The sequence below is a fragment of the Panthera leo genome, chromosome E2, assembly GCF_018350215.1.
Source record: "Panthera leo isolate Ple1 chromosome E2, P.leo_Ple1_pat1.1, whole genome shotgun sequence".
Taxonomy (NCBI): Eukaryota; Metazoa; Chordata; class Mammalia; order Carnivora; family Felidae; genus Panthera; species Panthera leo.
In genome coordinates, this window is record NC_056693.1 from 59302904 (window position 1) to 59328065 (window position 25162).

The following is a 25162-nucleotide window of genomic DNA, read 5'->3' on the forward strand; positions in this document are numbered from 1 at the left end:
GTAGTCGGAGAAAAGGGCCTGTCCTCTACTCCACAGTTACAAGCAGGGGTGGGGCCAAGTGGGGATGCCCGTGTGACATGACCGAGCTGGCTGCCAAGACAGAGGGCCCAAAGGGGCAGGTCACACGCCCACCCCCGTGGGCAGACAGAACAAGGGAGAGGCCACCCAGCAGGAAGGACACTGTCCTCAGGACCACCAGAGTGCTGCCGCCAGGGCTGTGGCTGGGGTACTGCCACCTCCCACTCCTCTTGGCTTGTCCACATCCGTATCTTTGAGAACCTTGTGACTACAAAAGCCTGTATTGTTGCTAACCCAGAAGTTGTGATTTTGTTTTGAAGTTTGCTATCACAGGATAACCTTGCCTGACTGACCCATGACAGGCTCAGGAAAGGGGTTCTACAAAGCTAAGCCCGTGGATTGGGTAAAAACAAGATTTAAAAATATTTTTTTCAAACTTTTTAAGTAGGCTTCGCGTCCAGCGCAGAACCCAACACAGGGCTTGCACTCAGGACCCTGAGATCAAGATTCAGACACTTAACCGACTGAGCTACCCAGCTACCCCTAAACTTTTTTTTTCTTTTTTAAGTAATCTCTACACCCAAAGTGGGGCTCAAACTCACAACTCCAAGATCAAGAGTCACACGCTCACGTCCCTCATTAGGAACACTTTGGGGTCTCTTGAAGTAACCCTTCTCAGCCTAGTCTGGGTCAAGGTCATGCCAGGTGCCACAGACTCTTGCAGTATGTGGTGCTAATGGCTCCCTGGAGGCAGAACTCACTTTTTCACTCAGATTGGGGCCCTGCATGTGACCGGCCCCACTGGTGGGCATCATTCTGTACAAGTCTGCTGCCCCACATCCTTACCCTTCCTTGTGGGGTCGCAGGCTCCATTGTCACCCCTTACTGTCCCTGCCTCTCCAACCACACCATTCTGGAGCTCTCTCTTTAGTGAGCTGTGTACCCTCAGCACCTTGGTCTCCCTTTCCTTCTCCCTCACCGTGTCCTGCGCTCTGCTGAGATGCCACCACCACCACCATTACCATCATCAGAATGCCATAAGAGGGACGCAGCCCAAGCCAGACAACCAGGCTCACAGAGAGTTTGTTCATTTCCAGATGCCTGTCACTGTCTCAGCCCAGCACCAAGGACCCATGTCCTAGTGCTTTCCATGAGATCAGAGCGTCCTCTGGGATGGACTCCACACCAGTTCTCCCCATGCCCATGGCGCTCTGGAAGCCTGAGTCCCAACAGAACTATGGGATGTTGGCAGCAGGGCAGAGGAGCTCCATGGTGATAAGGGCCATCTACCTGGGCTCCGTAGCCTCTGTCCCCATCCCAGGTCTTGGAAGGAGCCTGAGGAGACAACAGGAATTGGGTCTAGGTACTCACTGGCCTCTGGTCCACTGGGGTGCCCAGCAGCAGCTCTCTGAATGACAATCTGCAGAGGGGCTGACCTGCCCATCCCCTGCAGGCTTAGGGCTCCCTGGCAGAGATGACAGCATCCCTGAGCCAGTGTCTGGGCACCTGCTGTCCACAGAGTGGTCACAGCGCTCTGCTGAGGTGGGCCCCAGGGCCGAGTCACTAACAGGTGGGACTCCCGAGACTGCATTCGGCCCAGCAGCATACCCAGACGACAAATCAGATCTACTTCCCAGGCCAGGCCTGTTCTAACCCAAATCCCCACGGCAGCCTCCGGCGCAATGCCTCCCACCTGCACCAGCAGTCCCTTCTCAGCTTGGCAGCCAGGGCTCCTGGGGGCTCTGAGTGCAAGACCCAGGCCTCCCTCTGTCCCTGGGACACCACGTGACCTGTGCCTGTGTGAATGCAAGCACACGCACGTGCATAGAGACACAGACCCACACGTAACGCACACGGTGTTATCTATGGTATTCAAAGGTCACGGGGAGTATTAGAAAAGAGTCTAAGAAGGCTCCTTGAAGGGAGATGGTGAAAGAAGCCTGACTGGCACCTGCGTGCTGTGGCTCTATTCTGGAAACTTGACGTTCTGAGAAAAGGCAGAGCCACGGGATGCAGGCCAACCAGCGACCGCGGCTTGGAAAGGGGAGTAGGACTCTATCCCGATCGTGGTGCTTGTTCACAGCTGCGTGCACATGCTAAACATTCACATAAATCACAACGAACCTAACCAAGAAAAGGAAAAAGGACAGCTCAACCATCTGTCACCAAAGAGCGAGGGACAGCTATTTGTTAAAAACACGTTCTTCTGAGCCCTCTTCCCAAAAGATACTGGGAAAGGAGATAGTTGTTACGCAGCATGGAGGACAGCCACGGAAGAGGTGTGCTGCACGCAGCACCAGAACCCTTAGCGGGTTTGGGAAGCTATGGATGCTCAAACCCTCTCCCCAGAGGCCGCGGTTCAGCATCCCGGGGCTGGGCAGGCATCTCCCTCCCTAAACTCCTGGTGGTGCTGAGCTGCACACCCGGCCACCCCACGGGCCCAACGGCAGGCAGCACTACTGCCGACAATGGCCCTCGCCTTCTCCCGACCACCAGGGGCCAGGACAAGGGTGCCAGGGACGGTAGCACCGGTACCGGGAGAAACCAAAACTCCAGAGCACCAGAGACCCAGCTCCCGGGCCCCTGCCGAAGGTCCGGGAGTGACGTCCCTCCCGGGTCGAGGGAGACGGGTGAGGACACAGCACTTCACCCACAGACTAGGCCCTACAGGTACAGGGCCAGGCATCACCCAAGCCAGGCACCACAGTCCATATGCCTGCTTCCGTGTTGGCCTTGACACTCCACCGCACAGGGGATAGACCACACTCTGATAGGGTACCCCCGAGTGTCCAAGGGAGGCCCCCAGGCCCGTTTGGGGGACCATCTTGTGCTGTGACCTGTGCAGGCCTGAGACCCTGCCGCTCGTTCACTGCTGTGTCTACAACGTTCAGCACCACGTGTGGAGCATGGAGGTGCAGGTACTGACCCCATGGTTCCCCACAAGGTGACGACCCACAGGAGACACCGGCCATGTCTGCAGGCATTTGGGGTTGTCATGATGGGGAGGTCAGGGAGGATGTTCAATGCCCTACAGCATCGGGTGGCCCCAGCACAGAACCCCATGCCCCCACACATGGGAGACTGAGCACCCAGCCAGCTCCAAACAAGCAGCTAGGGCTTGGGGACAGAGCAGCCCTAGGAGTCAGGAGGTGCTGAGCCAGCAGTGGGACTGGTCCCCATAAAGATCTTGGGTCTGTGGCTGGGTCACTGCAGGACAGCGAGACCATCTGGAGACCATCTGGAGATCATCTGGGAAGGGAAGGCTGGGTCTGCTTCTGAGACCTCCCTCTAGGGCCCCCCAACATATGAGGGCAGTCCACTACCTCCTTCCCTCTGGTTCTGCTGCCCAAGAAACACCTGTTCCTCCCAGAGCTGGACATCCACACAAGGGCCTATGGGTGGAGGGAGGGGCTGCAGGTGCTGCCCTCCACGTGTGCAGAGCATCTGGCCCCTGCAGCCCTGTTTCCAAAAACCAGGTGCTGGGAAGACAGCCTTCCAGCACTCATGGATTTTCAAGTCATGCTGGCTGGTGTCACACATGCATGCAGCCACCCTAAATCCCCCAGCAGAGGCCAGGCTACAGAGGGCCCCAGGAGGGAGCACAGGGAGATACATGACACACACACAGTGCTTGGCCAGGGCCCTGCCAGCCACAGCCTCCTGCGGGGGAAGGACCAGCCAGCCCTCCTCCAGGGGACCAGTGGGCCTAAGCCAGTGCCCAGATAGAGGAGGGGAGTGCTCCTGCCCGAGTGGGAACAGAAGGTTCTTGTACTTCCTGTATTAAATTCTTGCACTGTTCACAAGATAACTTTCACAAACAGAAAAAAACAAACCCGAAAATGAGATCCTCAGCTGTGTGCCCACCACAGAGCACAGCCCTAGCCCTCTTCTATCCAGCCAATCTTATCCTGTTCTCAGAAAAAGCAAACTCTTTTTGAATTTAGTCTAAGAAAATCCCACAGTGGCCCCCACTCCTTCTAGGCCACCGCTCGGGGATGGGGCCACATATCAAGCCAAGGTCAGGAGGGATCCAGAGACCTACCGTGGTCTGGGTTCCAAGGGATCACTTACCGCCTCATTCCACGACACAGAAACCAAAACTCAGTCAAGTCCTGATGTGAGAGGCTCCCAGAGGGCCCCCCAACCCCGCCAGGATCCAGCCCCCTCCTTTGGCTATCAGCCCCCCACCTCATATTGTTGATGGCTCTGGATCACATCCCAAAAGAAACAATTACAAAGCACACAACAAGGTTTCAAAAACTGGTTTATGGAGAAACAGCCCCACAAGGTCCCATCGGTGACAACGCTGGGCGCAGGCTCACGGCAGTGGCTCCTCGGGGCGTGGCCCTGCATGGCCCCTGCTCCAGCCCACCCTACACCAGAGCAGATGCCTGGGGGGGGGGGGGGGGACGACAGCGACTCCCCACACCTCACCTGTGGCTGTCAGGGCGTGGGACTTCAAGACCAAGCAGCATAAATGTGCTTCTTCTCCAAGTAGGCTATGTGATCTCAAATAACAACCAAAAGTAAAATCAGACTAAAAAAGCACGGGTTCGGAACCCTTCCTAGGTTTGGTTGGTCTCCCTGTGAGCACACAAAGGACCAAGCCTCGGTGCTGCCGCTGGTCGCCCACGCCACCGAGCACTCGGTACTTTGGCACTGTCTCGTCCCTGTGCACAGCTTCGGGCAAACCAACAGCGTCATGGCTTTCTCTACTCACTCAACGCTTCTGAGAACGTGTAGCCAGGTGACATTCCGGATCTCCCAAACATAAAGACAGGGACGTCAGCGTATGTTAGCACTGGGATTGGCCACGGACTGGGGCACGCTAGCCTCAAGCCAGGGAGGGCTGCACGAGAACATTCCCATAAGCATTCCTAGCACTTGGAGCACGAAGGCAGAAGACGGGGTGAAAGGTTCTCACACTGCAGGACAGCCTCCTCAAAGCACTGAGTCTACACGGGGCGCTCGTCCTCAACACAGCAGACACCGTGGGCACGAGGGGCTCAGAAATCCCAGGAAGCCGGTGACTGAGTTGGCCAAGTAAAGGGACTGGACAGGTTCTTCTGCATCACCGCTCACGAGCACGACAAGGTGACCACACCTCAGCAGGGCGAGACACCCAGACAGCCCACAGATAGAAATCCAGCCCCGAACATGGCAGCCGTCGAGCAGAGAGGATCAGCTGGCTGACGGAGGGGCCTTGCCCGACTGGGCCCCAGCAGTAAACCACGCCAGGTTCTCAGGGAAGGAGGAAGTCTGCCATGGCGGCTCCGGCTCGAAGTCTGTTCCACATGAAGTGGGAACGCAGGCCCGGCCTGCTCCTAACCGTAGGCCACCGTGGCAGCCCTCCCGCCCTCCGCCTGGGCCAGAAGGAAGGCCAGGGGTACAGGCACCCACCCAAGCCGCCTGGATCAGGACAAGAGGGGAGGGAGGGAAGGAGGGAGCGGCGGGTGGCTGTGACCCTGAGCAACAGCCACAGGGAGCCAGCTGCCCAGACAGAGGGACCGAGGGGTGAGGCCAGGAAGCGAGGCCCCGTCTGGACCGTGGGAGGGAGGATTCTGGAACTCCCGCCACACAAGGCCTCCAAACCTGCTCCCCAGCAGCAGACACTGCAGGTCTAAGCTGGGCGGGCCAGCGTAACCAGAGAGACCGCCAGGCCCGATTCGCACAGGCAAGAAATCAAGGCCATTTGCAGCAGCCTTATGGCAGGGAGCCTTCAGCCCCAACACAGAGGAATCCAAAGACTCACATCTGAAACCTCCAATCACGTGCTTCCGGGTCAAGTCCAGAACAGCACATGCCCAGGTGTGCACAGACACACCTGAGGCTCCTGCCGCCATAAAGCACAACAGACGTCCCCGGTGTCACGGCAGCTCGGTGGCGAGTAAAGGTGACATCAACCGGGGGAAAACGTCCAAAGGCCAACCCGGATCCACCTGCCACCTTCCCCCAGTCAAGCTCCACAAGGGCGTAGACAGCCCCTGAATTGGGCCATTCGGGTTCCTTTTGGGGACCTGCTTTATCAAAACCCCAGCTGCCTTGAGGCTTCCAACCACAACTTCAGCCTTGTTGAATCCTCACCTGCAACAAATTAACGGGCTGGAAGCCGCCCTGACGAGTGGGGTGCGCACTCTGCCGGAAGGGGCGCCTGCTGGGACTGGTTTGCACGGACCCTGCACGTGCAACTCACCTACAAACTGGAAACCAGAACCGGCCACGGATACGCCAAGTGGGAAACAACAGGTACTCTGGGCTCCCGGCTGCGCAGGTGACACACTCTCACCGTCCACCACCACGGACCCCGCCTGGCATTACCCAGGCCGCTGCCCACCCTTTGGCCCCACAGGCCCCCGTCTGACACCAGAGACGGGACGATGCGAATGCAGCCAACAGCCACTGCCAGTGGAAACCACGTAAAAGGCCCACGCTCCAGAGGCAGGTCCCACAGTCTGGGTTTGAGACTGGTTTTTCATCAGAAAGGTTCATCTTCGATCCAAATGGGTTTCAAGGATGAGGGGAGGCCCAGGTGGAAAAGCCTCAGAATGAGCCTCCCAGCGAGCCCCAGGCTCGGGCAAAGTGGGACACACAGCGGCCACACACCCAGCGGGCCCTGCCCCGTTCTGCCCGAGGCTTCGCGGACGTAGTTACTGCCATGCGGGAGCAGCCACAAGGGGCAGGGATGGGAACGCTTGGAGGCTTGCTTGGTCCTGCGGAAGACACGAACACAGACCACGCCTCAGCCTGACTCCAGGTCCTACCAGAAGCATGTGAGGGGCGAGCTCGGCATCTCCGACAGCCGGCCAGGAGGGACCCCCCCGCCTTCTCCACTTGCCTCCTTCCTGCGTCAGAGTCTGGACAGAACCTCCTAGAAAGTCTGCCTTTTAGGGGCCGTGCCCCAGAGCTTATCAATTCTATGATTCTGGGAAGCAAAGGAAGTTCAAAGTTGCCAAATGTACTGAAGCTACAGCAATAGGGATTTTTATTAAAAAAAAAAAAAAAAAAAAACAAGGCCAGTCAGGGAGAAATTCGTCAGGAAAACAGGACATGTTTCATGGGACATCTCGGGTTGGTCTCTACATGAAGGCACCACAAAGCTGCCCCCTTCCCTGGGGTCCCTTGCCCCCAGCACAAGGGCTCAGCACAGTCCACCCAGCAGGGACGAGCCACAGACAGGGGGACGAAGTCTGCCCCCCGCCCCGGTGGAGCGCCTGCCATGGAAGGGGAGCATGGTGACAGCTCTCTGCAGGCTGGAAGCGGAGCAGGAGCTAATTCTTGGGGGTCTACGTGCATTCAGGGCTCTGTTCTTCAGGAGACACTAAGATCAGCAGAGACCTTACAACAGTGGGTCCCCAAACGCAGGTGTCCATGGGACACGGGCACACCACCGGCAGAAGCGTCCGTGCTCAGGGTCTCCACACTGGAGGATCCCGAGATGCCCTGGTCTCCAAAGTGCATTCCACATGTATGGGTGACTTTTCTAGAAAGCTGCCCTGTTACCCACAAAGGGGCTCCAAAGTCATCTTGTGCAACCACTCTGCTGCTTTAACACTTCCGAGAACAGCACCTGTGTATACTAAGCAAATGGGAAAAGGCAGGGCTGGTTCAGATGTGGCCCTGCAGAATTCTGAAGAAGGTTCTGGGACAAGTGGCTCAGCTCAGGGTTCTGACACCAGAGCATGTGCAGGAGGTGGATGGGGGGGTGTGCAAACAAATGCCCTGCCTCGAACTGGCTGCAGCAAAGGTCTTGATTCTAAAGCTGGAGAGAGGCCAGGGCCTCCAAGCTGCCCAAAGGCCCACCATGACGTTTCCTACTGACCCGTATCACTAACCCCACTGCGCTGATCCACAAGCCAATCAGAGGTGAAATGCTTCTGTCCAAAATCCAAGCAGGTTAGTAAAGACACAGGAATTCAGTCCAGGGTCCTGGCCTGATACACCCGACCCCCTGGAGCTCCCTCACTGCACACAGTGCCCCACCCAGGCTGTGGAACGCTCACCTCACAGAGGCCCTCGCCCCAGACCCTTGCCAGACCGCAGCCACGGTCACTCGCCTCACGCATGATCCCGATCGTTAGCCCCCAGGGTCGCTCTGCCTGACCCAAAAAACGTTCAGCAGGCCAAGGACAAACCCAGTTTCTCCAGCTGAGTTGTTCACAAAACTGCGCAGCCAGCCCTCTCCATCAGTTCTGTCCTGGGCCATTCTTTCTGTGAGACAAGCTCAGTCAGCCTTCCCATGAGCTACTGACGAGGACACGGGCATACGTCGCACACTCTGTACAGAGTTTTGGGGTGGCTGGGCCGAGACTCCTACGAGGTGGGTGTTCTGGTCAGAAGGCCAAATCTCCAAAGTGCATGCTGCTTCCTGTCCCGGGCGGCAGGGTCCGGGGCCCCGGGAGCCGCCCCACAGGAAGTGGCCCGTCAGGAGGTCAGGGACTGGATGTTCTTCAGCATCTCCTCGAAAGCCTGTGGGGACGGCGCCTCTGCGTTCCGGAAGGTGGCCCGCACCCTGCTGTACAGGCTGAAGGATTTCAGCTCCAGCCAGATGAACCCGAAGCGGTCCTCGTCGAACAGGATAAAGACTCCAGGAGTGCGTTCAGGGCTGGTGAAGCCGTGGCCGGCGATGAGGCCCGTGCCGTAAAAACTGAACAAAGACAAGAGGAAAAGTGCATGGGGAGGGAATGAGAGGGACCCAGAAGGAGTGCACCGGGCCCCAGTCCTGCCCTGTCCGCCTGGGCTGTTGCAACGCCCGCCCCCCGCGCCCCTGCCAGCCCCTCTTCCCGCCAGCAGGAAGCCGCAGGCCTCAAGGCCCACGAGAGCCTGTCTTGCCCAGACCACCTAGCAACCCTAACTGCCCAATGCACCAAACCACGGGCCGACGGTTGGGCTCACCCGGCTAAAGGAAGAGGGTCTCCAGCAGCCCCAACCACGTACCGCTGTCCCAAAGGACACCTTCACAAAGCTGGCCCAGGTAACCAGCCTTAATTCCAGGGATGCTTATGTTAGCACATCAACGATTCAAATACAATAAAGACTTACTGTCACGAACCCAGCAGGCAGAACTTCCAGATTTCCATAAGGCCAAGTTTCAAGTTTCAAGACCAGGGTCAGACTAAGCTACGCTTATGTCTTTCTTGCCAAGAATTTGGGGCTCCTACAGATAGGTAATAGGGATGGGGGCTGGGCCCATCTCCTGGGACCCCCACCTCCACCCACCACACCAAGGCTCCCCTGGACAGGAGAGGAGAGCAGGCCTGTGCCTGAGGGTGCGCACAGGAGGGTGTTTGGGGAAAACCTCACATGGGAAAGCAGCACCAGAGGCCACAGGGAGGCCAGGTCCTGAATTGGTGCGGCGGCAAGGCCTCGCAGACACAAGAACCGAACAGGAGGGACCGCAGCACGCCCCTCCCAGGTCACAGAGCCCAATATTCAGCAGGTCCTGCGTGTCCACCGCAGGGCTGGCCTCAAGAGCGCCCTGGGGAGCCACGGCTGAGCCACAAAACACTACGAGTTTTCCATTTCCTAAGGACAGCAGAGCCCTATTTCATGACCTTTGATAAATTCACATCAGTCGAAATCCTACCGGAACGCGATTTGCATGTCTCCTCCAGGAAAACCCAAATTCAGCCCCTTTGGTGACAACTGAGCAGCATGAAGAAATGGAATTGATTTTCCCAGTGGGAGACAACAGAACACACGCTGACCTCTGCTCAGGTTCCTGGCGCCGGGCTCCTGAAACCCACGTAAATTCCGAGGGGATAAGGACACTAGGAGGTGACTCAGGTGGCTCCTGGATGGCAGGCAGGTGGATCAGAAGCCTGGAATCCTCGGCTGCTCCGCGATCCCCCAGAGAGGGGAGAGGGCTACAAACGGAGCTAATGACCGACCAGGCCTACGGGAGGAAACCTCCAGAACAACCCACAGTATGGGGTTCAGGGAGCTCCCAGGTGGGGGAACACGTCCACCCCAGTCCCAGGGTGGGTCAGGGTCCCACGCATCTCGTCATGTGGCTGTCCATCTATGTCCTTTGTCACCGCCTTCAGCAAGATGGTGAATGTAGTGTTTCTCTGACTTCCGTGAGCCGCCCCAGCACATTCATTGAACGTGAGGAGGGGGTCATGGAATCCCTGACCTACGGCTGGCTGGTCGGAAGCACGGAGACAAACTGGACTGGTAACAGGCGGCTGAGGGGGCGGGGCAGTCTCGCAGGGTCTGACATCATCCTGGGTGCACAGTGTCAGGACCCAGTCGAGTGGCAGACACCGGGCTGGCATCATGAAGAATTGCTTGCAGGTGTGGGGCACTGGGCGCTCAGAGCCAATTTAGCCGCCCAGCCCATGCAGACACTTCAGTCCTCCTCGGGGAGCTCAGTGCCCTGCCCACACTCTAGTGGGCATGTGAAGTGCCAGTCACAGGGCCCAGGGGTCAAGGCAACAGACCTCTGCACATAACTGGACACACGTGGAAGCCAAGCGGCTATGATGCCACGGGACAGGTCATTCCCTCAACACGTCCCCTAGGGCGACGGTCCAGGAGAACTTCCTGCAATGATGGAACATTCTAGACCTGCAGAGCCCGACACACCCGTGGCTGCCGGCTGGGGATGCGGCCAATGTGACTGAGGACCCGAGTCTGTCCTTTTAGGTCATCTCAGCTCCAGCAGCCCTGGAGGTTAGGGCTGGGGCGAGGGTCTCCTCATGTGTCCTCCAGGGCTGGGCCCGGGGCGGATGGAGGGAGAGGCCTGAGACAAAACCCTAAGAACATGAGTCAAGAAGCAGGAAGCCGGCCCTGCGTCAGGGACCTCCCAGCCTCTGTGGGGAGGACAGTGCACCACCAGCCCTTTACACATGCTTTCTGAGTTGGGAGGGAACCCACAGGAAGAAATGAAGGACTGACGCTGGAGTATGTTCACCAGGAGACGGAGGGAGACCCCCAACAAGCCTCACCGGCAAGGACACCAGGTGAACTCAAGCCGGCTTCTAGGGACACAGGTCGGGGAGGGCCCCCTCCTCACCGGCTACCTTCGCCACCGCCGGTAGACTCACCTGTCTACCCTTCCCCTGACTGACTGTGCAACGGCAGGCATCTGAGAGGAGGCCTCACGCCCGGTGGTTCTAATAAGCCCCCTCCCTTTGAGGCTCCCCAGGGGTGAGAGGTCAGAAGCCCCCGAAGTCTGAGATGTGGCCGTGCAGCCCAGGGAAGGACGCTGCCCACTCGGGCCCGAGCTGGAACCCAGAGAGAGTTGTCGGAGGTTCCCCGCCCGATGCAGCGAGCCCTGCGCTGGCCCCACAGCCCGCGTCCACGCTGGCTGGGCGGGGGGGCTCTCCGGAAGGCCTGTCGCGGCCGCCCTGGCATCCTTACCACATCCTGCAGGTGCGGGGGTAGTCCTCGTTCCGCGAGCTCACGCCCACAGGCAACACGAACGGCTGCCCCTGCCCGGACTGGGCCGGCTGCTCGGGTGCAGGCGCCGCCGCGGCCGCGGCCTCTCCGTCCGCAGGCCCCCCGCCCTTCTCGGCAGGCAGCTCCACGCTGGGCTGGGCGGGGCCCCGCTGGGGCTCGCGGGGGCTCTGCGGGGCGCGGCCCTCGCCATCCTCGGCCCCGTCCTCCTCCCGCTGCTGCTGCTCCTGGCGCACCTGCTCCCGAACCTCCAGGACGATGCGGGACAGCTCGTTGAAGCTGCGGAGGCTCTCCACGTCGGGCAGCTGGATGCGGTGCATGAGGTCGATCTCCACCGTCTGCTGCCCAGCAGGGATGTTGGGGTCGCCCTGAAGAGCGAGCAGGCGGCCGTCAGCGGGGCTCAGAGACCGGCACAGACACGCTGCACGGTTTCCAGCTCAGAGCACAGCACGCCTCTGGCCAAAGGAGCTCACTCCAGCATTCCCACGGACTTAGCAGCAACTCCTTACGAAGTAAGAACGTCTTAGATGCCCGTAAAAACTAAGTGCCTACGGCAGGCAACACATCTGTGAAGGGGTCTTTGAAAACACGGACCTGACAGCATCCGAGTGACCTTGTGAGGTGCACAGGCCCCTGGCACAGTGGCTCATGTGTGCTTGAGACCTCCAGGTGTAAAAACCTTCCCAGTCTGGAGGGGCTAAGACTGGGGCTCAGATGGGGCACCTGGGTGGCTCAGTTGGTTAAGCATCTCTTGATTTCTGCTCGAGTCACAATCTCACGGTCGTGAGATCAAGCCCCACATGGGGCACCGTGCTCAGAGTGGAGCCTGCTTAAGAGTCTCCTTTCTCTGCCTCTGACCATCTCCCTCTCTAAACAGAAGAAAATAAGATAAGATAAAAAAAACTGGGGCTTAGAGAAGTGCACAGACCCTCCTGGCCTGAGCGCCAGCCCAGATCTGTCTGCCCGGGACGCAAACGCTCCTGAGCCTGAACCCAGGAGCTCCTCCGGGCCCTGCAGCTCCGCACGGGACCCCAGGGCTGCGCTCTGCTCACAAGGAGCCTTCCCAGAGCACGGGGGCCCTGGCCGACCAGGATTCAAGAAGAAGGCTTTGTGAGAACTAGGAAGAGGCATTCCTCCCCGGGACGCTTCGGTGCACCTGCCAGAAAGGCGCCCTGGCTATGCAAATGACAGGTGAGCACGGTGTGACCGGTGTGGATGAGGCAGGGACAGAGGGCTGATTTGTTTAAGACCCGCCCCCCGCCACCTTCAGCTCAACAATCCTCCGACTGTGTGCGCCAGCTGCTGAGGTCAGGACGGGCAGTGGGAGCCCGTGTAGTAACGCAGGGGGCTCCGATGTGGCAGCACCCTACCGTCACCTGGGGAACTCCCGGAGCCACGCACCCAGGTCGCCCTCCATGGATGAGAATCTCTAGGGCCCGACATCAGTGTTTTCTCAACATCTCCAGGCACTCTGGCGTGTGGCCAGGACCGGGTGCCATGGGGTAAGGCTGCCTGAGAAACGCTCCCAATCCCCTAGAGGTCTTGTGAGATGCAAATCCTGCTTCAGTGGGTCTGGCTACGCCTGACAATCTGCATCCCCGGCAAAGCCACGGCTCCAGGGCCCACTGTGAGCAGCCAGGGTGGCGCCAGACTCACCGTGATCTTCGTGCCCCTGGCCCGCTTCCCGTGGAAGCTGAGCATGACGATCTCTAGGCCGTGGCTGCCATAGGTGCCTTTGAAGAGGCCGGGTCTGATGAGGTCGTCCGGGTGGCTGGGCGGGAGGTAGATGCGGCGGTACGTCAGGCAGTTGCTGTGGGGGGAACAGGTGGCTTGAGAGCAGCTCGGGTGGGGGGACGGGGAGGCAGAGTACAGAGCTCACGCACCTCCCTGCCTGGTGACGGAGGGCCGGCAGGGCAGGGCGGCCCGGTACAGCCCGGTTAGGGTCCTCCCGGGCCAGTGGGGGGCAGGAGGCACGCCGCGTTACTGAGCCACAGTCGTCGCCCCCTCAAAACACAAGCAGGGCACACGTCACACCTCATCGGATTCTACCGGGGCTTACGCTCTACCGGGCACCGCAGGGCAGCTGTGGCGGGTAGAGCTCTCTGCAGAGGGGGAGGGGATGCCACTCCTGCTCTGTCATCCCGGCACAGGGACGCGAGACTGCGGAGGGGGCGTTCGCTGCACCAGGGGTTGTTTACGTGGGACCCGGGGACAGGGACCAGGGAGAGCAGCTAAGAGAGGCGGAGGCCTCCCCCAGCAGACGTGGGGAAACGCCCTGAGGCTTTGGCACACGGGCCAGGCTTGTCAGAGCACGCCGCTGCTGGATGCTGGCGACAAAGCAGACAGAAAACAGACACCAAGGTAAGGCACGGTGGGGAGGATAGAAACTGTACTCACAGTACTCCGGGAGAGACTATGCTCACAGTACCTACCAAGAGAGGGTCTGTATTCACACCACCCACAGAGGGAGCTGCGCTCAGTAACCATGAAGGGGGACTAGGCTCACAGTACCCACAAAGGGAGCTGCACTCAGTGTGCACAAGGACAGAGTGTGCTCAGTACCCACAGAGCAGGGGTGCACTCGGTACCCATGGAGAGGGACTGTGCTCAGTACCCAAAGAGGGGGACTGCATTCAGTACCCACAGAGGGACTGTGCTCAGTACCCACAGAGCAAGGCTGCGCTCACAGTGCCCACGGAGAGGGACCGCGCTCAGTACCCACAGAGAGGGACTGTACCCAGTACCCACACAGCAGGGCTGCGCTCACAATGCCCACGGAGGAGGATGCACTTACTCGTACTGACTAGTGTAGATAAACTTCATCAGGATGAGCTCCTGCATGTGCTCGTGGAAAATGTCCTCCAGTGTCCGCCCCCATTCTTCCCTCAGCCACGTGCGGAATTCCTTCCAAGAGAACACGGTCATGAACACCACCATGACTCACACGTAAGGCCATTCCCTGTGGCACTGAGCGGACACATGCAGCATCTTACAGCTTGGGCACGCCTGCACCACAGTCCCACTGGGGTGGACGGGATGGAGATTCGGCTGGCCAGAGACAGCGGCTGCCATACTGTGGTCTCCCGGGACCTGGCCTCCCTCCTGGGGGGTGAGTCACCAATGAAAAGTAAGGGGCTCTGGCCTCCACTTTCCCGAACTTCAGGAAACAAGAGGGACCGTGGGGTCCCTTCAGGCAAGGCTGGGGCCACAGCCCACGTCCGGAGCTCCCAGGCAGCAGCCACATAAGCCTCGCTTCCGTGGCCGCCATGGGATATGGTGTCTAATCCAAGCCTAGTCCTCAGGCTTCTGGGCTGCAGGACTCTTGTCGCTAAACCCCGTGCTGGTCACACTGGCTCGAGCTGCTTTCACCAGCTGCCAATGAAGAAGGAGACAGGTGTGGCCAGAGGAGAATGGAGGTGCCTTCATAGCTACCTTATACGTTCAAAAAGTTTATTTGCGAGAAGGGAGGTTCTATAAACATGTGTCCTCAAAAGTCAGTAATTCATTGTGGAATCAAACCATGTGAAGGATATTTAGTGCTTAATAACTTCATGGTGTGTATTTAACCTAATCCCCAGCTCTGAGTTCTGAACTCAATGTAGCATTTTTAATGACCGTCTAAAATTAGCTTTGCAAACAGAAGCAAGAGAGATTTAACAACAACAACAAAAAAATACAGAAGAGCTATAATCCGTCAGTTGCTTTAACACATCACTGCCTAACCTCGAGCCACAGTGACTGAAGCACACGGCTACTAAACCACAAGCTCAGTATGTACAAATCAACGGGAAGTATCTGTATCAGGAGCACAAAACTGGAAAACGAACTTTTACATCCTATTTGCAGCAGCCTCAAACAACACAAGACCTGGGATCACATGTTAGGAAACACGTGTGTGGCCCCTGCTCCGACAACCAGAGCACTGAGAGGGTGCGAATGAGCCTCCGTGACGGGGGTGCCTACAGCCGGGAGGACTCAGGCCAAGCCAGCAATTCTCTCTCATCTGTAGACTCAGCGCCATGACAGTCACCGTCCCACCAGGATTTCTGTAGAAAATGACAAGCCGATTCTGAAATTCATATGGAAATGAAAAGAACCTACAACATCCAAAGCCATCTTTCAAAACAACAAAGTTGGAGGACCTCCACCAGCTCACATTATGACTTAAAGAGAAAACCACAGTGATCAAGATGGTGGTAGTAGCATTGGGACTGACAAAAACATCGACGCAATGAAACGGAGAGCCCGGAAACAGACCCATTTAGCTGGTCAGCTGATTTTCGACAAATATGTCCAAGCCACACAATAGGAAAAAACAAGTCTCTTTCACAAATGATGCTCAAACAACTGGACAGCCATGTGGAGAAAAGGAACCACGATCCCGGCCTCACACCACACACAAGAAATAATTCTGGATGATCCAGGCCACAGACCCAAACATAGCATGAAACTACCATGCTTCTGAAAAGAGCGAGAAGCTTTGTAACTTAGGGATAGGCAATGTTTTTTTTTTTTGTTTTTTTAAGTTTGTTTTTGAGTGAAAGAGAGCATGCGCACACGTGCACACAAGCGGGGGAGGGGCAGAGAGAGAGAGAAGGAGATACAGAATCTGAAGCAGGCTCCAGACTCTGAGCCTTCAATGCAGAGTCCGAAGCAGGGCTTGAACACACGAACCTCAAGATCATGACCTGAGCCGAAGCTGGACACATAACCGGCTGAGCCACCCAGGTGCCCCTAACTTGTGAAGGTTTTTCTTTTACGGTTATTTTTCTGTATCTTAATAAACACTGCCTGTCCCAGGGCGCCTGGTTGGCTCAGTCACTTAAGAGTCCAACTCCGGCTCATGATCTCACAGTTTGTGAGTTCAAGCCCCACACCAGGATTACTGCTGTCAGTGCTGAGACTGCTTCGAACCCTCTGTCCCCCTCTTTCTGCCCCTCCCCCACTCATTTTCTCTTCTCTCAAAATAAATAAACATTAAAAAAAAAGAAAACTGGGGCACCTGGTTGGCTCAGTTGGTTGGGCATCCAACTTTGGCTCAGGTCAAGATCTCACAGCTTATGGGTTTGAGCCCCACGTCGGGCTCTGTGCTGACAGTTCAGAGTCTTGAGTCTGCTTAGGAGTCTGTGTCCCCCTCTTTCTGCCCCTCCCCCCACTCACACACTGTCTCGCTCTCTCTCTTACTCTCAAATATAAATAAATATGGGGGAAAAAAAAAACACTTGACAAATTATACTTTACCAAAGTCAAAAGCTTCCACTCAAATGGCTGAACTCATGGAGGAAAGGCCCTCAAAAACTCAAACCGATAAGCAACAGATAAAAATGGAATTGAAGTATAAATTAGCAAGGACTTTGATGTTACCATGGTGAATAATCAGACTTGAACTAAATACCACGGAAGATGGCTTGTGAGGAGTCGTAATCTTATTTACTTTGCATGAAAAGGTCAGAGTCATTAGAAATAGCAACCAGGCCCAATTACTCAGAACAAAGGCCTTTGAAATATGTTTATTATGCAATTATCTCATGAGAGGTGCATGTACAAGGAAAACATAGGAGCCCGGAACACAGAAGACAAGGACGATATTTCCCAGAGCTTGCTCACCACGTGCTGGCGCCATATAACCATCGTGTTCGTCTTCACAGCAGCCCAGGAGACAGGTGCTGGCATCTTCCCCATCCTACAGAGGTGTGGGCCTTCGGAAACCCTTCCTATGTCACCAGGAGTAGGTGGCAGAATCAGACCTCATCCAAAGTCCACGTGCTCCCTGGCCTTGCTTCCACCAGGGCCACCATCAAGGCCAGGAGGAGCACAGGAAGCAGGGGGCTTACCCGCCCTGGTGGGTTGTGAACATGAACCAGCAAACTGACGACACATAACAAGAATCTGGAACATCTTCAGGGCCTTTTACCTGGCAATCCCACAACTGTACGGTCCAAAAACCAGGTAAGGTTTTTGCACAGAGTTCAGGCAGTTCAGTTCCAGGAAGAAGCCTGGCGTCTCTCCCAGGCGGCCGTGGCCAGGCCTGGTGCTAAGACTTTCACATGCTGTGCCCTACTCAGCCCTCCAACTCATGTGGGTTCTGCAGGTAACTGCATGGCCCCATTTCACAGGTAAGGACTGAGGCTCTCAGAGAGCAAGTCACTTGAGCACGTGGTCAGGAGGGCAGTGGGGAAACACAAACACCTGAGCACAGACCCCATGCCCGACTGCAAGAGAGAGGATCACTCTCATAGAGTCAATGACCTCAGGTGACAGATGGCATGCTGCGGTCAAACTGAAGTTTGTAAACAATTCTAATGAGACTGGGAAGTATTTGTGGAACAGCTAAACAGCTTAAAAAAAAAAAAAGACCCAAATTAGATAGAGTTAGATTGTAATTACATAAAAAACAATTTGGAGAACATGAAGGGATAACACAGGACAAGCACAGGGGCTGACCCTGCGTGGGGCTCCGATGAATTCGTGTTTGATGATCAGAAGGTGACATTTCAATGCTCAGGTGAAAAAGTACAAAAGACAAAAAAAAAAAAAAAAAAAAAAAGCAAAACAAAAGCATCTTGCATCCCGTTCAGGAATGTAGCGCGAGAACCTCTCCACACGACAGAGCGCCAGGAGCGAGGCCTGGTCGGGAGGGATGACGGACACCCACAGCATCTCAGGGGTGGGGCCTGCCCATCCTGCCTCCCTCCTCTCTTCCCCATCTCTGCTCCTCCTCGCAGCCCCGATTTCCAGAAACCTCAGGCTGGGGGCTGGACAGGCAGAGGGTGGGCAGGGAAGACGGCAGCTGGGCCTGGCTGTCATCTAGTGACGGAGGCCAGAGGAGGCAAGTCTGCGTGGGCCCAGGAGCCTGCCCTGCTCACAGAACCCAGGAGAGGGGCTGCGGTTTGTGGAGCACGCACAGGTCCCCCGGGGCATGCCATGAGGAGCAGGCTGAGGGCATCGCGGCCTGACTCGCGTCTGAACTTGGCATTCAGAGGTGCACACGGCGGGCAGAAACCCCAGGCCTGGAGCTGGGTGGGAGAAGCGGAAGGGCTGGTGAGCAAGACTCGGTGTATGAGCCAGAGACCCACGGGGCACCTGCAGCGTATGAGCCAGAGACCCACGGGGCACCTGGGGTCAGCACTTCTCAGACAGCCGAGCCGCCCGGCATCCCTCACGGGCTCTTGTGGTGCCACAGAGAACGAAGGAGAGCAGGGTGCCAGGCCGGCCCCTGGGGGCGTGAGGACTCCCCCGTCCCCGGGGAAAACTGCACTTGCTGCCATGATCCCCTGCTAGCCCTCTTGGCTGCCAGGAACTCTCAATCCCCTGGGAAGTGCCCTCTGGGCCCGGAATTTTATTTTTCATATGTTTATTTAATATTTTTGAGAGAGAGAGAGAGAGAGAGAGACAGACAGACAGACAGACAGCACAAGCAGGGGAGGGGCAGAGAGAGAGGAAGACACAGAATCCGAAGCAGGTTCCAGGCTCCAAGCTGTCAGCACAGAGCCTGATGCGGGGCTCGAACCCACGAACTGTGAGATCATAACCTGAGCCGAAGCCGACGCTCAACTGACGGAGCTACCCAAGCGCCCCAGGGCCCAGATTTTTAAACGACCGTCAGCCATTAGACCACAGGGCAGCCAGAGTCCGGCGCTCAGCCCTTCGCCTCAGTGCTCAGAGCTATCAGGACACATGGCGATGTCCCCGCCACGGCCTGTCCTCTCTCCCTGGAGCCTGGAGCCATCCTCTGGATCCAAAAGACTGAACGAGAAAGTGAAGACATCGCTGGCTGACACAGAAATCCACAGGAGAAGCCCATCCCCACACAGCTGAGGGGAGACAGAGACAAGCAGCAGACAGCAGAGCACCTAAGATGGACAAAGTGACCACAGGGCCAGACGGCAAGCTCTCCCACCACAGCAACTCCAGGCTGGCTCACTGGGGACCTTGAGGTCCCGCCGCTCTGCCTGGGGACGGTCTGCCTGGGGACAGGACGCGGCCCTCTGCTCTGCACGGGGGACGGTCTGCCCATCCTCTCGGATGGGCCGGGCGGGGGAAAGAGAGATGCCTCTGACTACATAAAAGTTAAAAACACATAAACATTAAAAAAACTCCTGGAGAAAAACGCACTATAAATCAAACCAAAAGACAAAATAATGAATAAGACATGACTTGCAACTCGCACCCTGAAGGATTCATTTCCCAAGACGATAAGCTGCTACGAGTCAATTAGAAACATCAAGCAGAAAAAGGAGCAAGGATGTTTCCTGACGTTCAGAGAAGAAGCCGCGGGGAGCCCTGGCTCATGCCCGTCACCTCAGCCTCGGCTGAGGTCGCGGCAAGGGAAACGCAAAAGGACCCCAGAGCCAGGAGACCAGCAAGGCCGTGCTCCTGCCTCACACGCACTCGTTCCTAGTTCCCATCCACAAAGGACTGGTGTCACTGCTTTTACAAGCGAAGTTATACCGTCCCACTTCCCAATCGGCGAGCCCACACACAGAAGGCGGCGGCCAAGAACTTTTCCCGACCCCAGCATATGTCCTTCCAGAAACACACCGCACGGTCCCTTTACGGTCTCGACAACTGAGGAGTGTCTACTCTCGGGAAACACGCGGACGTCTTCTGCGGAAACGTGAACTACAGCAACACGTGCGTGTTGTGCGTGCGACGTACGTGCAAGCGTCGGTGACACTGTTGCGAAAGAATAGAGCATTTCCATCACGTGCCACATATTTGAGGAAACAGGGACCTCCTCCGCCTTCAAGGGATTCCAGTGAGCGTGTGCGTGCACTCTTTACACGAAGACGCACGTACGTGTGCGCTTACGTTCGATCTCCCGGCACTTCTCTGGCTGACAGGGAAGCGACCGGACTCAGAACCCGACCGAGAAATGCAGGCCCAACCAATAACCATCAGTTCAGGGAGCAACCGACACTTTAAAAATTCAAGTTTTCCTTAGGATGTTTTGAAATGGCAGTGTGACTTAGGTCCTCAGAACACAGAAACTCAAAGGCAGTATGAAATTACTTGTGCAAATAAAAGGAAGTCCAAAGAAACTCACGAGTGAAGCTCAGAGACAGGCCTCCCCTCTGTGTGGCCATGACGTGGAAACGTCAGCCACGAGGCCCGTCTGCCGGGAGAACACAGAGGCTCCAGAAAAGCCGTCTGGTCTCCCCACGCACGCACACGCGAGAAGAATCTCCAACAGCACCTGGACTCTCTGGCCAAAGGGGCAAAGGGGAGCCGCTCAGAGAAAACTCCTTCTCTTCGCTCCGCCTGTTCTCAGGGGTGGCGGGTAACGAAAGCCCGTGGCCGTGCACCCGCACACACGGTGCCCTTTCCGACGGACGGGGCAGGGGAGACGACCCTCTCACAGGGGGCACGCCGGCGACGTCAACCCGCGAACGGAGGGGTTCAGGCTCACCTCCTGCCTCCCGCCAGACATCCTGTGGTGGTCCGTCTGGTTGCACTTGGTGGAGAACTCGTCCTTCTTCACAATCTTGAGGGTTCACGACAAAGGAGAGGGGAACGGGTCAGTCACGGCACGCCGGGCAGGCAGCCGGGGCAGCGCGATCAGCCTCTCCGGCACGGACACCCCGCGCACGCGGACGGAAGCCCAAGGGCCGCCGAATCGTGGCCGGTCCCAAGAAGGGAGCTCAGGGCTGCCTGGACGCGCACCTCCTCCCCAGAGGACAGTGCATCTGGGAGGCTTTTCCAAGGCGACACGTCACAGCACAGCTAAGGGGCTGCTGTTTCACACGGGCTCACTGGGGTGGCGGTTCGCCAAACCATTATCAGAGAGCGGAGTGTTTTATTCCAAGCGGATACTCTTTCAAAGAGGAAACCTGGGAGCGGTGAGGAATCACGGCAAAAAGGACGGTTCGGACCGAACACAGAATCCCCGGCAGGTCCCAGCGAGTGAGTCTCTGAGGGGCTACATCACAGCACCATCACGTCGGGAACGCACCCCAGGGGCGGGGCCGAGCCCCCCCTTCCTCCCCTGCCTGCTGCTCTGTGTGCACACGGGCCTGCAGCTGGGAACCCCACGGCCAGCTCAGCCAGCACCGCACCCCCGCTGCCACGGGGACCGGGGGCGACAGAGGAGCCCGGCCCCTCGCCTGCACTCGGCTACCGTATGTAAAGGAGCCCCGGGCGCTCACCTGGATGTGGCCATTGTGGGGCCCTCTGTGGCCATACATGCACTCCACCGTGGCAGACTTTCTCTCCATCAGGTGGACCCTGAACAAGGGCTTGAATCGCATGGGGTCGTCCACATGAGGGTCGTGGGGAGGCAGGTACATCCAGCCGATGATGAACAAGCCGTCCACCTGCGGCGAGGAGGAAGGGCACAAGTCCACGTGAGATTTAGGCTGAGGGGCTGAGGCAGAAGGTCTCCACCCCACACTGCCCTCGAGGACCACCCTCGCCCCCACACCGCAGCCCCGCCCAGAATCTTGGGGCCCGGGAACATACGGTCCAGCGCACCAGGATCCAGCGCATCAGGATAAGCATGGCCCACCTACCAAGTGCTTGTTGTTTAAAAAGTAGTTACTTTTCATAAACATGGTGACTGAAATCTTCTAAAAGAGTAGAACTTAAGTGTTCTCACTCAGAAAAGAACGGATAGAAATGGGAAGTGGAGGACGTACTCGTCACTAGATGGCAGGAATCCTTGCACAAAGAACACAAATATCACCAACATGTATTCCTCACGTAGCCCACAACTTTGTCAATTATACCTCAACGAGGCTGAAAATAAACACATACCTGCACCATTAGCTACAGTAGCCAAGATATGGAAACAGCCTAACTGTCCGTCAACAGATGAATGGATAAAAACGTAGTGGGTTCACGGTGGAATACTACTCAGCCGTAAAAAAAAGAATGAAATCTTGGGGCGCCCAGGTGGCTCAGTCGGTTAGGCGTCCGACTCTTGGTGTCGGCTCAGGTCACGATCTCACGGTTCATGGGTTCGAGCTCCCCATCAGGCTCTGCACTGACAGCACAGGACCTGCTTGGAATTCTCTCTCTCCCTCTCTCTGCTCCTCCCCCGTTCACGCACACGCACTCTTTCTCAAAATAAACTTTAAAAAGCTAAAAATAAAAAAATAAAATGCCTGAAAATCAGAAACAAACTGAGAAGACAGATGCCGTGGACGTGCAACATGCATGATAACTGTGGGTCTGACGCTGCCGTGGCTCTTTGGTGCACGCAAAGTGGTGGCAGACAGACAGGGACTGGACTGGGGGCGGGGGAGGGGTGTCCCGGGCAAGGAGCTTGGGTGCGCTCCCATCGTTCCTGTGGCAAACCGGTCTGACAAGGGCAAGCCAACACTGTTTTGTCATGGCTCCATTCTCCCCCTAATTACCCCCTCCTTTCAGAAGCTGCAATTTCTTTTTTACTCTATTACTCACTGCCAGGAAGAAAAACAATTATCACCCTCCCCGCCTAAAGAAAGGAAAGCAGTCTGCCCACGCTGGGGAGCAGACTGGCTTGTCCTGGAAGGAACGTTCTAAATGCAAGGCTTTCCCCAGTGATGTTGAACATAAATATAAAGCAGGTTTCTTAATGGATGTTTCCACTGCATCGTAAAGAATATGAAGCAATATTTATCCCTGTCCAACCCCCACCTGATGAGCAAACCACAGAGTGACAGAGCTCTTGGAGCCCCCAGGTGACTCAGCTGAGCCAGGCTCTGAAGAGCCCACGCCGAGGCTATGCAGGGCCCCAATGTGCCGTCTGTTACTACCACGCGCTTGTGGCCGGGCCCGTGGACTCACCAAGAGCGTGTGCAAGCAGAGGGGGAAGCAAGATCAGAACACGGGCGCTCCCCAAAGGGCACCAGACTCCATTCACACTGGAGCACCAGCGGCAGTGACACGGGGGTCAGGCACCTGCACACCCCCAGCCCTGGGGCTTCTGCTAAGAGCACATGGCGAGCCCGAGGAGGGAGGACAGCCACGCTGGAGACCCAGCAAAGCACCGCATCCCACAATACAGATGCCTGTAAAGCACTAGAACTGAGCGGCTACTATTCAAGACAGGACAGGCAAGCGACGGAGCAGCACGTAAAAATGAAGCTACAAGACTTTCCTCCTGGGGAGCCTGGGTGGCTCAGTCGGCTGAGCGTCCGACTTCGGCTCAGGTCATGATCTCACGGTTTGTGAGTTCGAGCCCCACGTCGGGCTCTGTGCTGACAGCTGGGAGCCTGGAGCCTGCTTCGGATTCTGTGTCTCCCTCTCTCTCTGCTCCTAACCCACTCGCATTCTGTCTGTCTGGCTCTCTCTCTCACAAATAAATAAACACTAAAAAAATTTTTTTTAATAAATAAGTAAATAAACATTTAAAAAAAATAAATAAAAAGACTTTCCTCCTGCTTAGGACCAGGGTGCTTACAACAAACAGCCCCTCCTGCAGACACCAGCTGGGAAGTCTGCACACACAGCAGTTCGAATGCTGCCTGAAGACACCAGGGGCCCCAAGACAAGGACCAAGGGCCTGAAAAGAAGGGACAGGTGAGCCGAAGGGGGCAGGGCCTCCCACCCCTGGGTCCCAGGCCCCTGACTACTCCTGGCAGAGGGCGGTGGGGTGGTGGAGCCCCCAAGGCTGCCACGGAAGCCACGGCTCTAGGGCAGGATCCCAAAGTGTGCATAGCTCTGCCCTTGAGGCACCTTCTGGATCCTAACCCGTGAGGCCGGGAGATGGAGAAGTCAAGCAGAAGGTGGCTGCTGAGAGGCCAACCAGCCAGGAGAGGCTTCAGCGGTACCTGTGCCCTGCTGGGAATACAGGCCCTGGAGAGGAGGTGCCTAGGCTCTCTCAGGTGACAACCTGGTCAGAGCCAAGTGCCCTGCTGGCTATGAACCCAGGCCAGAGGCCAGGGACCCTCCTGGGGAGAGCAGCAGCCACGGCCACGGGTGCGGGCAACGCCAGGCCATGCCTGAAAATCCAGAGGAAAAAGTCTGTAAAGTGAACTGGAGGCCACAGACTTTAAAGTAACTTTGCCTCCTCGTGTATTCTACAAGACAAGGAAGAGGGAAAAACCTCACCAGAAGCACAAGAAACAAAGCCAGACTTGCATCCTGGCCACGGTGGAGCAACGGGGGCCGCTGTGAACACAAATGCGACCACGGCCAACACGCAGCGAGGGGCTGTAACCCCTGGCCACGCTCTGGATTCCTGCCAGACCCCAGAGCCGAGAGGGGCCCAGGCAAACAGAGAAAACAGAGACCGGACTTCGAGGTGGCTGGCGTGCTGGAGCACGGGGGTCAGAGTCCCAGAAAGGAGGGAGCTGTGTGGAGAAAAGACCCCCGGGATCTGCCGAGGGGCCCGCGCTCCGGCTGAACACTGAGCCCGGGACAGGCTGGGCACACGCTGGACAACCCCCGGGTCGGACAGGTCTCGAGATGTCCCAGCTGCAAGCAGCAGAGATGGGGGCCTCCGGGAACCCCCGGGGCACGGACGGGGCTGCCCCAGCACCGGGACTTAGACACAGAGGTAAAGCACGCCTCTACGAGACCCCCCGACCGCCTGACCTGCCTGACCACGTGTGAGGGAACAGAATCACCCAGCTCCTCAGTATTGAGCGACAGCGTCCACCTCCACAGGGAAAAGAACCGGCCTGCAGCAGACGGAAAAAGGGCGGGCAGACAGAATCAGGAAGTCCAGGCGGCTGAAACAAGAGACGCTATGGTCTGGTGGGGAGAAGCTCTCAGGAGACAGGATCAGGCTACTGGCACAACCAAGCACCTGCACGCACCCCCA

At 57.1% G+C, this 25162-nt stretch overlaps 1 protein-coding gene across 5 annotated transcripts in view; it reads right to left on the bottom strand.

Annotated features, from left to right (window-relative positions):
- Positions 1 to 7252: 7252 nt before the first annotated feature.
- FBXO31 (F-box protein 31) overlaps positions 7253 to 25162 on the bottom strand; it is a 48766-nt gene continuing 30856 nt past the window's right edge. For all 5 annotated transcript variants that reach the window (XM_042917779.1, XM_042917778.1, XM_042917777.1 and 2 more), the window contains 6 exons: positions 21561 to 21728; positions 20825 to 20899; positions 14210 to 14319; positions 13072 to 13225; positions 11380 to 11783; positions 7253 to 8662 (listed from right to left, as the gene is read on the bottom strand). In XM_042917779.1, coding sequence (XP_042773713.1) covers positions 8440 to 8662; positions 11380 to 11783; positions 13072 to 13225; positions 14210 to 14319; positions 20825 to 20899; positions 21561 to 21728 — 1134 coding nt within the window. In that variant the 3' untranslated portion in view covers positions 7253 to 8439. The remainder of the gene's footprint in view (positions 8663 to 11379; positions 11784 to 13071; positions 13226 to 14209; positions 14320 to 20824; positions 20900 to 21560; positions 21729 to 25162) is intronic.